Source organism: Erinaceus europaeus, chromosome 13 (genome assembly GCF_950295315.1).
Source record: "Erinaceus europaeus chromosome 13, mEriEur2.1, whole genome shotgun sequence".
Lineage (NCBI taxonomy): Eukaryota > Metazoa > Chordata > Mammalia > Eulipotyphla > Erinaceidae > Erinaceus > Erinaceus europaeus.
In genome coordinates this window covers 54,202,453-54,216,751 of record NC_080174.1, presented here as the reverse complement: position 1 = coordinate 54,216,751, position 14,299 = coordinate 54,202,453, and the positions used below count along the sequence as shown (strand labels likewise).

Sequence of the window (14,299 nt, the reverse complement as noted above, 5' to 3'; positions counted from 1 at the left end):
ACTAATCTAAAGTCACACCCTGCGAATGTCCCTTGCTCCCAAAGTGCTACTTGAATACTAGCTAAGAATTGTCTGACGGGGCAGATAGAGGGAAAGTCAGTACATGGTCCTGGGAGCACTAACCAGTTTTTGCTGGAATCCATGAAACCTTGTTACCTCAAAGACTGACTCTCCTTTCCAGAAATCTTAAACGTTCCTTACTTCAGATTAGACTACGTAGTTGAACAATTTGTTAACAGACTAGATCAGTAAATCATCCCACCAGTGGACTTGGGCCTGATGGTTTTGGGATTGAAACCTAACATGTCTCTAATACTTGCCAGCTGTGTGATCTTAGCCATGCCTCTTCATCTCTTTGAATTATAGTTTACCTATAAGAAATGTAGACTAGAATGTACTGAATAGCATGGAACTTGGAACCTACTGCCTGAGTAGAGCTAGTTTGAACCCACTCTATGAATTACTCCTTCAGTCACTTTGGGCAAGCTAGTGAACTTCTTTGTATTTTAATGACCTCATCTTAACATAAAGTTCATGATAGTGTCTCCCCCACAAAGAATTGGGAAGGTAAATGAGTTACTATAAATAAAATGGTTGGGATAAAGCCTAATACAAAGTAAGTATGACATTAATGTTAGCTATAATAAAATTGGAGTGATAATCCTCATGTGATAAATAGGAAATCAAGACTCAGAGATGGAGTTTAACAGATACATTTGATGTAAGAGTAGAGTCCAGGTCTCCCAATTCTAAGGTCAAATCTCAGTTATTTTTAACACATTTAAAAAAAACAATATCTGATAAAAGCCACGAGGACCCCAGTTCAAGGCCCCAGCTCCTCACCTGCAGGGGGGTCACTTCACAAGCGGTAGTTCTGTCTATCTTCCTCTTTCCCCTCCTCTCTCAACCTCTCTCTGTCCTATCCCAAACATTGAGATAATGACCACAGAAGCAGTGGATTTGTATTGTGGGCATTAAGCCTCAGTGATAACCCTGGAGGCAAAAACAAAAACACAACAAAAACAAAAAAAAACCGGAGCAATATCTTCATGGTACGGATGCTGAAGGATTCTTTTCATGTAGTGATCAGATCTGTTGCTAATTAATGTTAATTCATCTTTCTGGGACAGTAACCTGAATTTGAAATGGCGAAGAAATCTGGGAAGAGATTCTGCTCTTTTCCCTAATCAATGTTTGAGGGGATAACATAGTACAAGGGGACTGAGGACTCAGGCCAAGGTTGGAGGAATTATTTTCAGGAATCATTGCCAGTTTCATGTCCTTATTTCAGCTATGAATCAAACATAAACCTGTGAACAAACAAGCTAGGATCATGAACTAATCTATTCAGGGACCGGGTGCTGGCGCACCTGGTTGAGTGCACATGTTACAGTGCACAAAGACCCAGGTTTGAGCCCCTGGTCCCCACCTGCAAGAGGACAACTTTGTGAGTGGTGAAGCAGGGCTGCAGGTGTTTCCAGTAAATGAAAAAAAAAAAAAAGAACTAATCTATTCAGTTAAGTTTTGGTGTCATAGGGGTTTGTTTTGTTTTAATGCAGTGTCAGAGTATCATTCATGTATGATGTCACTGCTTCCAGATCAACTTTTTCCTTTTTTCTTTTTTTAATTTTATTTTAGAAAGAAAGAAAAAGGGACACCAGCACACTGCTCCTTCCCTGCCCCATACAATGGTACTCCCATGTTGTGCAAGGGTTTAACATGTTGTAAGGTGTATGATCTGCTGGTTGACTTATTCCTACCCCCCCAAAAAGGGGTTTTTTCCCCCTTTATCCTCCTTTTCTTCTTTCTCTTCCTTTTCTTCAGGTATTGAAGAAGAAAAATTCCACTAGGAACAGCTTCATTTGAATTCAGCTTTCCCAATTCTTTCCTAATATTCCAATTCAATTTTTCTGACATATCTAATATACCCCCCTTAGATCATTATGTTTTTGAATCACATTTTCCAGGTTAGACTACACAGGAATGATTGAAAGGTGGGTTGGGAGAAAGGGCAGCATTGGTAGAAGACCATGAAGAATGGCAGGTAGGACTAGTTTCCACTAACATTGTGACCCATGCTGTTAGTCCAGTGCTGAGTGTCTATAAAGGGGAACCACTTGTAGAGAGCCCTGGGGGAGGGAGTAGGTTTCTATCACCACTATAGGCAAAGAACAGTAGCAACTCAGCTTGCTTGGGACCTATGGTAGACAGAGTGCTAGTGGGGATGGACAGAGCTATTTGACATAGAAAGAGAGGGCAGATCCCAGGCATCATGATTTCTGTTCTTAAATCATCTAAGGATGTCATGGGCAGAGGATGCAGAGAATGTGGGTTTTCTGACAGCAGAGCTGGTACAAATCAGGTGGGAAAAGGAAGAAGACTACCCAGGAGGCAGATTTCAGCTTACAGCAAGGAAAACTTTCTGACTATGAGAACTGCCCAAAGAACAGTGAATGAGCTCTAGCATAGATGGTGTGCTTTACAAAAAAAAAAAAATATTGTTGTGAGCCATCAAGTCTTGTCAATCACTTGTCAGACACATGAAGACTGGAACTGACTAGTCAGGCTAGGTACAATTTGAAATCTTGCCAACCCTAAAATGTCCAGATTCTAAGAGTATAATTAGTGACCAAGTTCATGGAGTTTCCAAAGTTAATAAACAGCTAGAAGGCAGCAAAATTGGAAACTTATAACCTATTTCTTTTTCTTGCCCATGTTTTTCATTATCTTTCTTCACAAAGGTTCCTGCCCTTTCATACAGCAGGAACCTTTGACATTTAGCAGAGGATAATCTTTTTCTTTTAAGTGTATTTCTGACTCAGCCTTTGCTCCTTCAGCATCATTAGAAAGTCTAAATTCTCAGGAGATTAGCTCTGGCCTGTCACCACAGCAACTGCCCAGGCCCTGTGGGCATCTGTGGTAACAAGCATAGAGCTCTGAGAACCAAAGCTTGACTTGCAGTGAGGGGAAGTTCACAGGGAGCCTGATGTGAAACCAGAATGTTATGTTTGTGAGACTTTCTTTAATAGGATTAGCTGTGTAAGTGGGCCTCACCTCACACAACTGGCTAGTGTGTGTGTGTGTGTGTGTTTGCGTGTGCGCGCACGCACGCGCGCTTGTCACTAATGGAGATCTTATTTTAAAGGCAGAAAAGAGGTTTGCTTTTCAAGTTCCTATAGTGAATCCCCTTTGTAAAATGGAATCTTCTTTTGTAAAGCAAGTTTCCACTAACATTGTGACCCATGCTGTTAGTCCAGTGCTGAGTGTCTATAAAGGGGAACCACTTGTAGAGAGCCCTGGGGGAGGGAGCAGGTTTCTATCACCACTATAGGCAAAGAACAGTAGCAACTCAGCTTGCTTGGGACCTATGGTAGACAGAGTGCTAGTGGGGATGGACAGAGTGGGTGTGGGGCCACAATAGGGGCAGTCAGGAGGGTGGCCTTGCCTAGCATGAGCAGTTCTGCTGCAGCAGTGGCGGGGTGTCTGAAAGGCGAGTAGTCTTGGAGGTGCCGAGCACAGAGGGGTCGGTGTCCAGGGAATCCGACATCTTGTCACAAATGGCATCCACCAGTCGCTCAAAGGCCTGCCTCACGCTGATGTTCTCCTTGGCACTGGCTTCAAAGAAGTCAAACCCTGATGAGAATAAAGAGACAGATGATGATTTCTTTCTTCCCTTTCATGTCCCAGTGACTAGAGCACTCTGGATTTATACAATCAGTCACTGCCTAGGAATGAAGCAAGGATGGAAGTCCACCACAGTGTCCTGGCTCTGCCATTGACCAGCTGTGTAACCCACACCACCACCTTCACCAACCCCACCAAATCACCCTTCCCTTGGATTTTTTTTTTTTACATTTTATTTATTTTCCCTTTTGTTGCTCTTGTTGTTTTATTGTTGTAGTTATTATTGTTGTTATTGATGTCATTGTAGTTGGATAGGACAGAGAGAAATGGAGAGAGGAGGGGAAGACAGAGAAGGGGAGAGAAAGACACCTGCAGACCTGCTTCGCCGCCTGTGAAGCGACTCCCCTGCAGGTGGGGAGCTGGGGGCTCAAACCAGGGTCTTTATGAAGGTCCTTGCGTCATGTTCGCTTAACCATGTTCGCTTAACCCGCTGCGCTACTGCCCGACTCTCCACCCTTCTCTTTATGAATCAATTCCCAGGTTTATACACAGAGATCATTTCAACTACCTCACAGAGTTATTTCAAGAATTAAACAAAATTGTGCATATAAAGTATATAGCCCTGCTCCTAATACAAAGGGGTAAGGCGCTGCGAGCTATTTGATACAGGAGTAAATAGTACTTTGATATGTGTGCACAGCGCCTCATAATTTTCAAAACAGTTATCACATCCATTTTCTCATTTTTAAGAGTTTTAAAAAGGATTAATTTCCAAAATGGAAATATATCATGACTGAGAAGCACCTAGACACCTATCCAAAGGACGTGAAATCACTAATTCAGGGGGTCGGGCAGTAGCATAGCAGGTTAAATGTACATGGCTCGAAGTGCATGGACAGGCATAAGGATCCCAGTTCGAGCTCCCAGCTCCCCTGCAGGGGTGGGGTGGATTGATTCAGCGGTGAAGCAGGTCTGCAGGTGTCTTTCTCTCCCCCTCTCTGCCTTCCCCTCCTCTCTCTATTTCTCTCTGTACTATCCAACAACAAGAGCAATAACAATAATAAGTGTAACAAAAATGGGGGAAAAATAGCCTCCAGGAGCAGTGGATTCATAGTGTAGCCACTGAGCCCCGACAATAACCCTAGAGACAAAAAGAAAGAAAGAAAGAAAAGAAGAAAGAAAGGAAGGGAGAAAAAGAAGAGGAATCACTAAATCAAAAGGATATATACACATGTGTGTGCATAGCTACATAATACAGAAGCACCTAAATTCCCAACTGAATAAAGAAGTTATGGGATCTACAGTCAGTGAACACTATTCTGCAATTAAAAAAAAATGAGATTGTATCATGGATAGAACTAGAGGTAACTACACTTAGTGAAATAAATAGTGAAGGGCAACTACTTTATAGTTTCACTCATCTGTGGAATATAGATGACTAAAACCAATGAAATTGCCAAAACAATGGTATCCAAATTATCTCTTGGACTTTGCAAGAACTGTGATGGTTGTGGGGGAGGGGAGAAGAAGGCATCAAACTGGTGGAAGATGTGGTGACTCAAACATAATCATTTCTGGGTGTGGGGAATCATACTCCTGAAATCTCTCATTTATAAAACACCATTAAATCACTAATAAGAAATGAGAAGGGGGGGTAGCACAGTGGGTTAAGTACACATGGTGCCAAGCTCAAGAAGTGGAGTAAGGTTCCTGGTTCAAGCCCCCGGCTCCCCACTTACAGGGTGGTCGCCTCACAGGTGGTGAAGCAGGTCTGTAGGTGTCTGTCTTTTTCTTCCCCTTTCTGTCTTCCCTCCTCTCTCCATTTCTCCCTGTCCTATCTGACAACAATAATAATGACAATAACAAGAGTAACAATAAGGGCAACAAAATGGGGAAAATGGCCTCCAGGAGCAGTGGATTTGTACTACAGGCACTGAGCCCCAGCAATAACCCTGAAGGCAAAAAAAAAAAAAAAAGAAAGAAAGAAAAAGAAATGAGAAGTAATAATTTAATGATTTATTTATTTTATGAGAGAGTGGAAGAGAAACAGCAAAGCACTGCTCTGCTCTGGTATATGTGGTGACAGTGATGAACCCCAGACCGTACACATGCATAGCCTTTGCACTACCCACTGAACTACCTATTTTTTTTTTTTTGCCTCTAGGGTTATTGCTGGGGCTCGGTGTCTGCACTACAAATCCACTGCTCCTGGAGGCTATTTTTTTCCCCTTTTGATGCCCTTGTTGTGGTTGTTATTGCTATTGTTGTTGTTGTTCGATAGGACAGAGAGAAATCAAGAGAGGAGGAGAGAAAGATAGACACCTGCAAACTAGCTTCACCACTTGTGAAGCTACTCCCCTGTAGGTGGGGAGCCAGGGGCTCAAACCGAGATCTGTATGCTGGTCCTTGCACTTTGTGCCACATGCATTTAACCTGCTGTGCTACCGCCCGACTCCTTCTGTCTTTTTTTTTTTTTTACCCTCATATTATCCCTGAGGGAAAGAGTGCCCAGGAATTCCCCCTTCATTTCATGAATAAGATATTATGACTTTGGAAAGTAAGTTAATTTGCCCAAGATAATTAGAGGAAACAGTGTGTGAAATAAAGACTTTGACCTTTTTGACCAGGCCTCTTCCTTCTTTCTTTGCCTCTCTCACACCCCAGCCTGGCCAGGCATGAGTCTCTTTAAAGACACTCTCTATTCTAAAGGCAACTTGAATCCCTTCTTTTTTATCCATATGTAAAAGAGGCCTCTTTCCTGTCTTCTGTCACTATATTTCTCTCTTCCCTTTAAAAAATGTTATCCCTTCATCAACTGTTGACTGGCTAAAGAAGTTATGGAACATAGATTCCATGGAATACTATTCTACAATCAAAAAGATGGTATTATGTCCATAGGGACAAAATGGATGGAACTGAAGGTGATTATGCTTATTGAAAAAAACAGATGAAAGACAACTACCAGATGGTTTCACTCATATGTGGAATCTAAAGATATGATTTACATGGACTTGCCAAAACAAAACTGACAAAAAAAAAAAAAAAAGAAGAAGAAGCAAGCAAACTGTAAGACTTGTGAGAACTATGGTGGTTATCTTCGGGAGGGTGGGGACACAGAACATTGGTGGTGGGTTTGGTGTGAAACTATACATTGTAATCTTACAATCCTATACTACTAATAACATGTTAAAAACACTTTTAAGTTATTAGAGAAAAAAAAGTTAGCTCTTTCCTTTCTCCTAATGTTCCTCATATTTGGTCCCTAGGATCCTTAACATTTACTGAGCACCTAATATGCCAGATGCTAGGCTAAGAACTTTACAAATATTATCTTACTTAAACTTCACAACAGAGTAAATGCAATTTTTTTTTTTTTTTTTTTACCAGAGCACTGCTCAGTTCTGGCTTATGGTGGTGCAGGGGATTGAACCTGGGACTTTGGAGCCTCAGGCATGAAAGTCTCTTTGCATAATCATTATGCTATTTACCCTCACCCAAATGTAATCATTTCCAATTTATCACTGAAATATGAAGGCTCCGAGAGGTCACACATGACTATCCTATTGAAAATTTGGTTTAGACAGGGGGTTGACTGACTCCTATTTCTGTGTCCTTCCCAATTATTTTTTCTTCCTGAACATTATCTTATTTTTTTTTTCCCTTTACAAGTCTCTTTGGCCTCCTTTGCTTTCATTTGACTATCATGTCATGTCTGAATCTGGGCCACTCACTTCAACTTTCTGAATCACTTAACCTCTCTGAGTTTCTGGCTCGTGTCTGTCAGAAAGGAATACTAAGTGTCTTTTGGCTGAAAGCTGTCGGGAAGATTGAATGAGATGACGGATAAATTGCTGTACTGAAGCTTTCTGTTATGACAGTTCTTTTCTACTTTTCTTTCATCTTGCTCTTCTCACCTCTTTACCCCTTCTTTTATTCTTTCCCCACAAAGGAGGGGGTTGTTTTCCTCCTCCCTCCTCTCTGTGATCTCCATTACCCACAGAAAGAGTTGAAGCCCTCAAGTTCTTCCCTCTGTCTTACCAGCTTAAAGGTATTCACAACTCCTGCCAACCCACCTCTGCTTGACAGCCTCTCCTGTGGCCCATTTCCCAGACTGAGAAAGGCAGATGCAGCAGTGGCTGCTAATTGTGGGCATGTGATAAAGAAAGAGGCTGTACTGACTCATTATCGTCAGGTCTTAGAAGCCCAGTTTACAGACCCTCCAGCATATAGCACTCCCTTAATGGATATCAAGAAAATTGACTCCTGGTTTTTGACTGACTTATCACATGTGAATGTCTGTGGAGGACTGGGGGTTATATTGCTTCCCCAGGAAAGAATAAAACAGGTATGGAGGTAACTAGGCTTTTACAGTCAGTTTAGATGAAGTCAAAGAAGTAGGTCCAGGTCAGGGGCACAAATTCCTTCTGCGGAGCTGGGATGCAGGGAGACAGTGACATGCCACATTATGCAGGTGGGCCATGGGGAGAAGCCCAGGGGCTAGACAGCCTGAATTTAAATGGAGCCACTAACTGTGTGACCTTGGGCAAATGGCCTGCTTTCTTAGTCTGTTTCCTCATCCATAGAATGGGCTGAATATTACCTAGTTCATATGATGATAATGAGAATTAAATACCTAGAAATATGTGAAATGGTTGGCATGTGGTGTATGTGGTATTTCTCTTATCTTTATTTATTTGATAGAGACAGCCAGAAATTGAGAGGATGGGGAAGATAGAGAGGGAGAGAGACACCTGCAGCCCTGCTTTATCACTTGGAAGCTTTTCCCCTGCAGGAGGGGCTTGAACCATGGTCCTTGCACACTGTGACATGTGTGCTCAACCAGGTGCACCACCACCCGGCTCCCTGGTATTTCTCTTATGTTAGCACTCCACGTTAGTTACCATTTCTCTATCATCTCCTATAGTCTTTAGGATAAATCCTCTTTTTCTTCCTCATTCTGGATAATCAATAAATCAGATCCTTATTAAACATTGACTTTATGCCTGGTCTTGTGCTGAGTGTCAGGGACCAAATCTAGTTGTGGAGAAAAGATATACTAATCAGAATACCTATCACTCCTGTGTGTATAAATAATCCTTAACAGCTCACAAATGCAATTTAAAAAATTATTATCTTTATGTTTAATAAATGATTCTTTTTTTGTAATTATTTATTCATGAGAAAGATAGGCAAAGAGAGAAAAAAACAGACATCATGCTGGTACATGTGTTGCTGGGGATTGAACTCAAGACCTCATGAGAATCCAGTGCTTTATCCACTGTGCCACCTCCTGTCCAATGCGCCACCTCCCAGGCAAAAACTTCATTTATTTATTCAACAGAGACTGCCAGAAATTTGGAGTAGGAGGGGAGATAGAGAGGGAGAGAGACAGAGAGACACCTGCAGACCTGCTTCACCACTTGCAAAGCTTTTCCCCTGCAGGTGGGGACCGGGGACTCAAACCCGGGTCCTCGCACACTGTAACATGTGCGCTCAAGCAGGTGTGCCACAACCTGGCCCCCCAAAATGCAATTTTAACATAGCCTTGCAAGGGGGACTGAGGCAAAGCAAGGGCTATCACTATACAGAGAGGGAAACCCAAGCTTATAGAAAGGGCATAAGCCAAGGTCATACCCACAAGCCCTTGTTTTTCTCTCAGTTGAAACAGTGATAGAACACAATACAATATCTCTAACTCAGGTAGAGCAAACTAGAGGCTGTGCAGGTCTGCAATAGAGAGTGGTGGTGGTGGTGGTGGTAGTGGCGGGGGGGAGGAGGAGGTGGACAGTTGCGCACTAGGTTAAGGGCACATAGTACAAAGTACAAGAACCAACACAAGGATCCCAGTTTGAGCCTGCAGGGGGTCACTTCACGAGCAGTGAAGCAGGTCTGCAGGTGTCTATCTTTCTCTCCCCCTCTCTACCTTCCCCTCTTCTCTAATTTATCTCTGTCCTATGCTACAAAAGAGAGAAAAGGGGTTAACAAGGTGAGAGGAAGCTTCAAGTTAGTGAAAAGGGGCTGGGTGGCAGCGCATCAGCTTAAGCAAACAGTGCAAAGTGCAAGGATTCCTATTCAAGGCCCCGCTCCCCACCTGCCTGGGGAAAGCTGCACAAACAGTAAAGTAGGTCTGCAGGTGTCTCTTTGTCTCTTTCCCACCTTCTCTCAATTCCTTCCCCTCTTCTCTCAATTCCTTTCTGTCCTATCAAATAAAAAAAAAGTTTGTGAAGATGAGAGCCTTTCACGGCACAATTAAGTAAAAAAATTTTTTTTTCCTTCTCCAGGGTTATTGCTGGGCTCGGTGCCTGCACCATGAATCCACCGCTCCTGGAGGCCATTTTTTCCCCCTTTTGTTGCCCTTGTTGTAGCTTCATTGTGGTTATTATTATTGCCCTTGTTGACGCAATTCGTTGTTGGATAGGACAGAGAGAAATGGAGAGAGGAGGGGAAGACAGAGAAGGGGAGAGAAAGATAGACACCTGCAGACCTGCTTCACTGCCTGTGAAGCGACTCCCCTGCAGGTGGGGAGCCAGGGGCTCGAACTGGGATCCTTACGCCGGTCCCTGCGCTTTGCACCACATGCGCTTAACCCACTGCGCCACCACCCAATTAAGTAAAATTTTTACTCTAATTTCTTCAGAACTCAGTTTAGATATGGATTCTTCTTCTTCTTCTTTATCCTCCTCTTCTTTCTTTCTTTCTTTCTTTCTTTCTTTCTTTCTTTCTTTCTTTCTTTCTTTCTTTCTTTTTGCCTCCAGTGGCTGGGGCTTGGTGCCAGCACTATGAATCCACTGCTTCTGATGGCCTTTTTTTTTTTTTTCTTTTTTCTTTTCATTAGATAGGACAGAGAGAAACTGAGGGAGTGGGGGGAGAGAGAGAAAGATAGACACCTGCAGACCTGCTTCACCACTTGTGAAGCTTTCCCCCTGCAGGTGGGGAGCTGGGGCCTTGAACCCAGGTCCTTGTGTTTGGTACTATGTGTGCTTAACCAAATGGGCCACCTCCTGGCCCCCAGATACAGCTTCTTCACTCTACTCTGTGCTTCTCTGTGTCATAGCATGTGTAAAGCCGCACAGTAGGCACTCATTTGACAATGAACTCTCAAAGCAAAGACTACTGTTCATCTGAGCCCCAGTAGAGCTGGAGAAGGAAGATGAGTGTTGGTTGAGTGAACAGATGATGAATCAAGGAGGTGGGAAGGTGTGACTGAGAGGATATGGACAGTTGGGTTATGAGAATTTAGCTCAGTAAGACAGTAGACCCCGTACTTGGCACTGAGGACACTGGGGTGAATCAGACACAGTCCTCATTCTTCAGGAATTCCTATTGTATTGTGGGAGAGATGCACTGGCAATATTACTGTGATAAATATTAGAATGGTGGAAGTTGGGATTGTCATGGCACAGAGGAGGCAGCTGAGCCTGGAATCAGGGAAGACATTTTAGGTAAGTTGACTTCTAAGCAGCTCTTGCTAGAGAAAAAAACATGATTATGAATGTTTATATGAACACCACACCAGGTAGAGTATAAAGCAGAAGCACAGATATGAGGACAAAAACAGCCTTATTAGGCAGGGGTAGATAGCGTAATGGATATGCAAAAGAGACTATCATGCCTGAGGTTCTGAAATCCCAGGTTCAGTCCGCTGCACTACTATAAACCAGAGCTAAGCAGTGAGTGCTCTGGTAAATAAAATAAAATAAAATAGCTTTTTTGTTGTTGGTAGTGTGTGTGTGCGTGTGTGCATGTGTATGCATGTTTTTAGAGCACTGCTCAGCTCTGGCTTATGGAGGTGCATGGGGATTAAACCCAGGACCTCAGAGCCTCAGATATGAGAGTATATTTGCATATCCATTATGCTATCTCCTCCATCCTAAAGAACAGCCTTGGTATATGTCAGAATAACTGTAGCAGTTGTTATCATTGGAGCAGAAAGCCCAAAGTGGTGAGAGGTGAGGCAATAAATGACAAATATAGAGAGCTTGGATGCCATTCCAAAAAGATGTCTTGTGAAGTTGTGTCCTTTGGGATAAAATGGGTGGAACTGGAGATGACTATATGCTTAGTGAAATAAGTAAAGAGATGAAAGACTAGATGGTTTTACTTATACGTAAAATGTAGAGAACAGATACACATAAACTTGGGGGGGGTAGAGCAAACAAACTGTTTTTAATACTTAGTGAGAAGACAGTGGTTATCACTGGACACAGAACTTAGGTGGTGCGTGTGGTGTGGAATTAACCCCTGTAACCTTACAACCTTCTAACCCACTACTAGTCACAAATAAAAAATGAAAAAGAGAGACATCTTAATTGTCAATTCAAAGGTACTCAGAGGCACCCAAGGTGTGAGAATTCTGATTCAAGTAGCCAGCTCATGCACATAGCCAGGCCATGTATTTCTTTTGCTAGCAAGACAGCCTCAAATTACTGTCAGACTTCTGGAAGTTTCTTCATTAGTACATCCAAATGGTAACCTTTTCCTCAGGTTCATTAAAATGAATCTCAGAAGTTGAGTGTATAGTAAGGTCAGGAAGATGACAACCAATTAATCAGGCTAGGCCCTAGTCTTTCCTTTCCTCTAATTGGTTTCAGAACAATAGGGTTTCTGCTATCGTTAATGGGTCCCACTTCTAACTGAATCTGAAATGATACCCTCTCACCCTCATTATCTTGTTTACTTATCTTGTCCAAAGGCAGGTGCTACAAACCCATTACATTCACAGTACTATCTTCTGAATTTGACTTCAGACTTCTGTTTAAAAACTTGCAACCAGTTGGCAGAAGGTGGTAGCACACCTGGTAGAGTGCACATACTACCATGCACAAGGAAGGATCTGTGTTCAAAGTCCCTGATCCTCACCTGCAAGGGGGAAGCTTCATGAGCAATGAAGCAGTGCTGTAGGTGGCTCTTTTCCTCTCTGCCTCTCTATCTCCCTCTCCCCTCTCAAATTATCTCTGTCTCTATCCCCCCCAAAAAAAAAAAATAAAAAAAGGCCTACAGGTACATTGTGCAGGCACTGAGCCCTAGCAATAACCTTGGTGGCAATTCTAAAAAAATTAATTGTCTGGGGGAAATAGTGTAATGGTTATGCAAAAAATATTCTCATGCCTGAGACTCCAAAGTCTAAGGTTCCGTCCCCCATACCACTCTAAGCCAGAGCTGAGCAGTGCTCTAAGGAAAATAAATGAATAAATAAATAAATAAATAAATAAATAAATCTTGCAACCAGGTAAACACACCACTCCTCATCCTCATACTACCCCAGAACATTTCTCCTCTACTTTTATGTTCAAGTCTATTCTTCACTTAGCTTTTCACTGCCTTGACTCTGTTATTAATTGGTCTTAGGGTCTCACCGTGCTGATCACTACTCATTTTGGGAAGGAATTCATTATCTACTTTTCTGACTCAGACTTGTTTGCATCCACAGGAACTCCGGGTTTTATGTGGTCAATTTATCCTACATTATGGCTTAATTTCTTGACTGTCTCAACTCCAATGATCTTCTCTTCCATTTACTTCAGCTATATCCTTATAATCGAAGAGATTTTAGCTTAGATTTACATTGTTGGAACTGAAAAGGATCTAATTAATACAATGACGAGTTTCACTGGCTTAATATCAAGACCCTGAATGGCTTAGTTACTGGAGATTGGAAAAAACATGCTGCAAGGTCAACTTCCTCTGTTGTTACAGGAAAAGAGAAAGGGGAGAAGAGTAAAGATTAATAAGGTCTAGTACAGTTATCTACCCAAAGGATGATGAAACTAATATTTTATTTCCAGATGTGTGTCTGCCATGTGTACAGTGACTGTGACAGATTCACTGTCCTTTCTGTAGAGAATTGTACATTCTCACCCAAACCAAACAGCTGGCAGAGCCTCCTTGTAGGAAGAATGGATATATATCCTCTGGTGTGTCTGTATAACCCTTAGCATCTGATTTGATTGTGTGACTTGCTTTGATTGGCAGTTGTGTTCCAAGCTCCCCATCAGAGGCTTTAAGAGCCTTTGAGTGGGGGGTCAGGAAATAGCACAGAGAGTTAAGCAAACATGGTGGGAAGGACTCAGACTGGCATAAGGATCCTGGTTCAAGCCCCCTGCTCCCCACCTGCAGGGAAGTCGCTTCACAAGTGGTAAAGCAAGTCTGCAGGTGTCTATCTCTCCCCCCTCTGTCTTCCCCTCCTCTCTCCATTTCTCTCTGTCTTGTCCAGCAACAATGACAGCAATAATAATAGTAACAACAAGGACAATGGGAATAAATGGCCTCCAGGAGCAGAGGATTTGCAGGCACTGAGTCCTAGAGATAACCCTAAAGTGAAAAAAAAAAAAAAAGCCTTTGAGTGGTTTAACCATTACAGAGTAAGAAGACAAATGGAACAGAGTCACAGCTGACTTGTACCTGGCATGTAAGGTGAGTGAGAAATTAATCTTTCTTACTTGTATAAATACCTGGCTCAGATTACATATTGCCATAGTATAATCTTTTTTTTTTTTTCACTTTGTTGTCATTGTTGGAGCTTAACTGATTCAAACTGACTTTTTTAGATAAAGATAAATAAAGAGAAAGAGAAAGACATCACAGCACTGAAGCTTTCTCAAATGAATTGGGGACCAGGCTCAAACCTGGGTTATATGCACAGCAAAGCAGGTGAACTAACCAAGTGAGCTATTTT

The 14,299-nt window shown here is 42.4% G+C and overlaps 1 protein-coding gene across 1 annotated transcript in view; it reads right to left on the bottom strand.

The window, feature by feature from the left end:
* Window positions 1-2,697: 2,697 nt before the first annotated feature.
* The window catches only part of RAB3B (RAB3B, member RAS oncogene family), an 89,567-nt gene continuing 77,965 nt past the window's right edge, over window positions 2,698-14,299 (bottom strand). Inside the window, exon 5 of the mRNA XM_007535153.3 lies at window positions 2,698-3,633. Coding sequence (XP_007535215.2) covers window positions 3,446-3,633 — 188 coding nt within the window. The 3' untranslated portion in view covers window positions 2,698-3,445. The remainder of the gene's footprint in view (window positions 3,634-14,299) is intronic.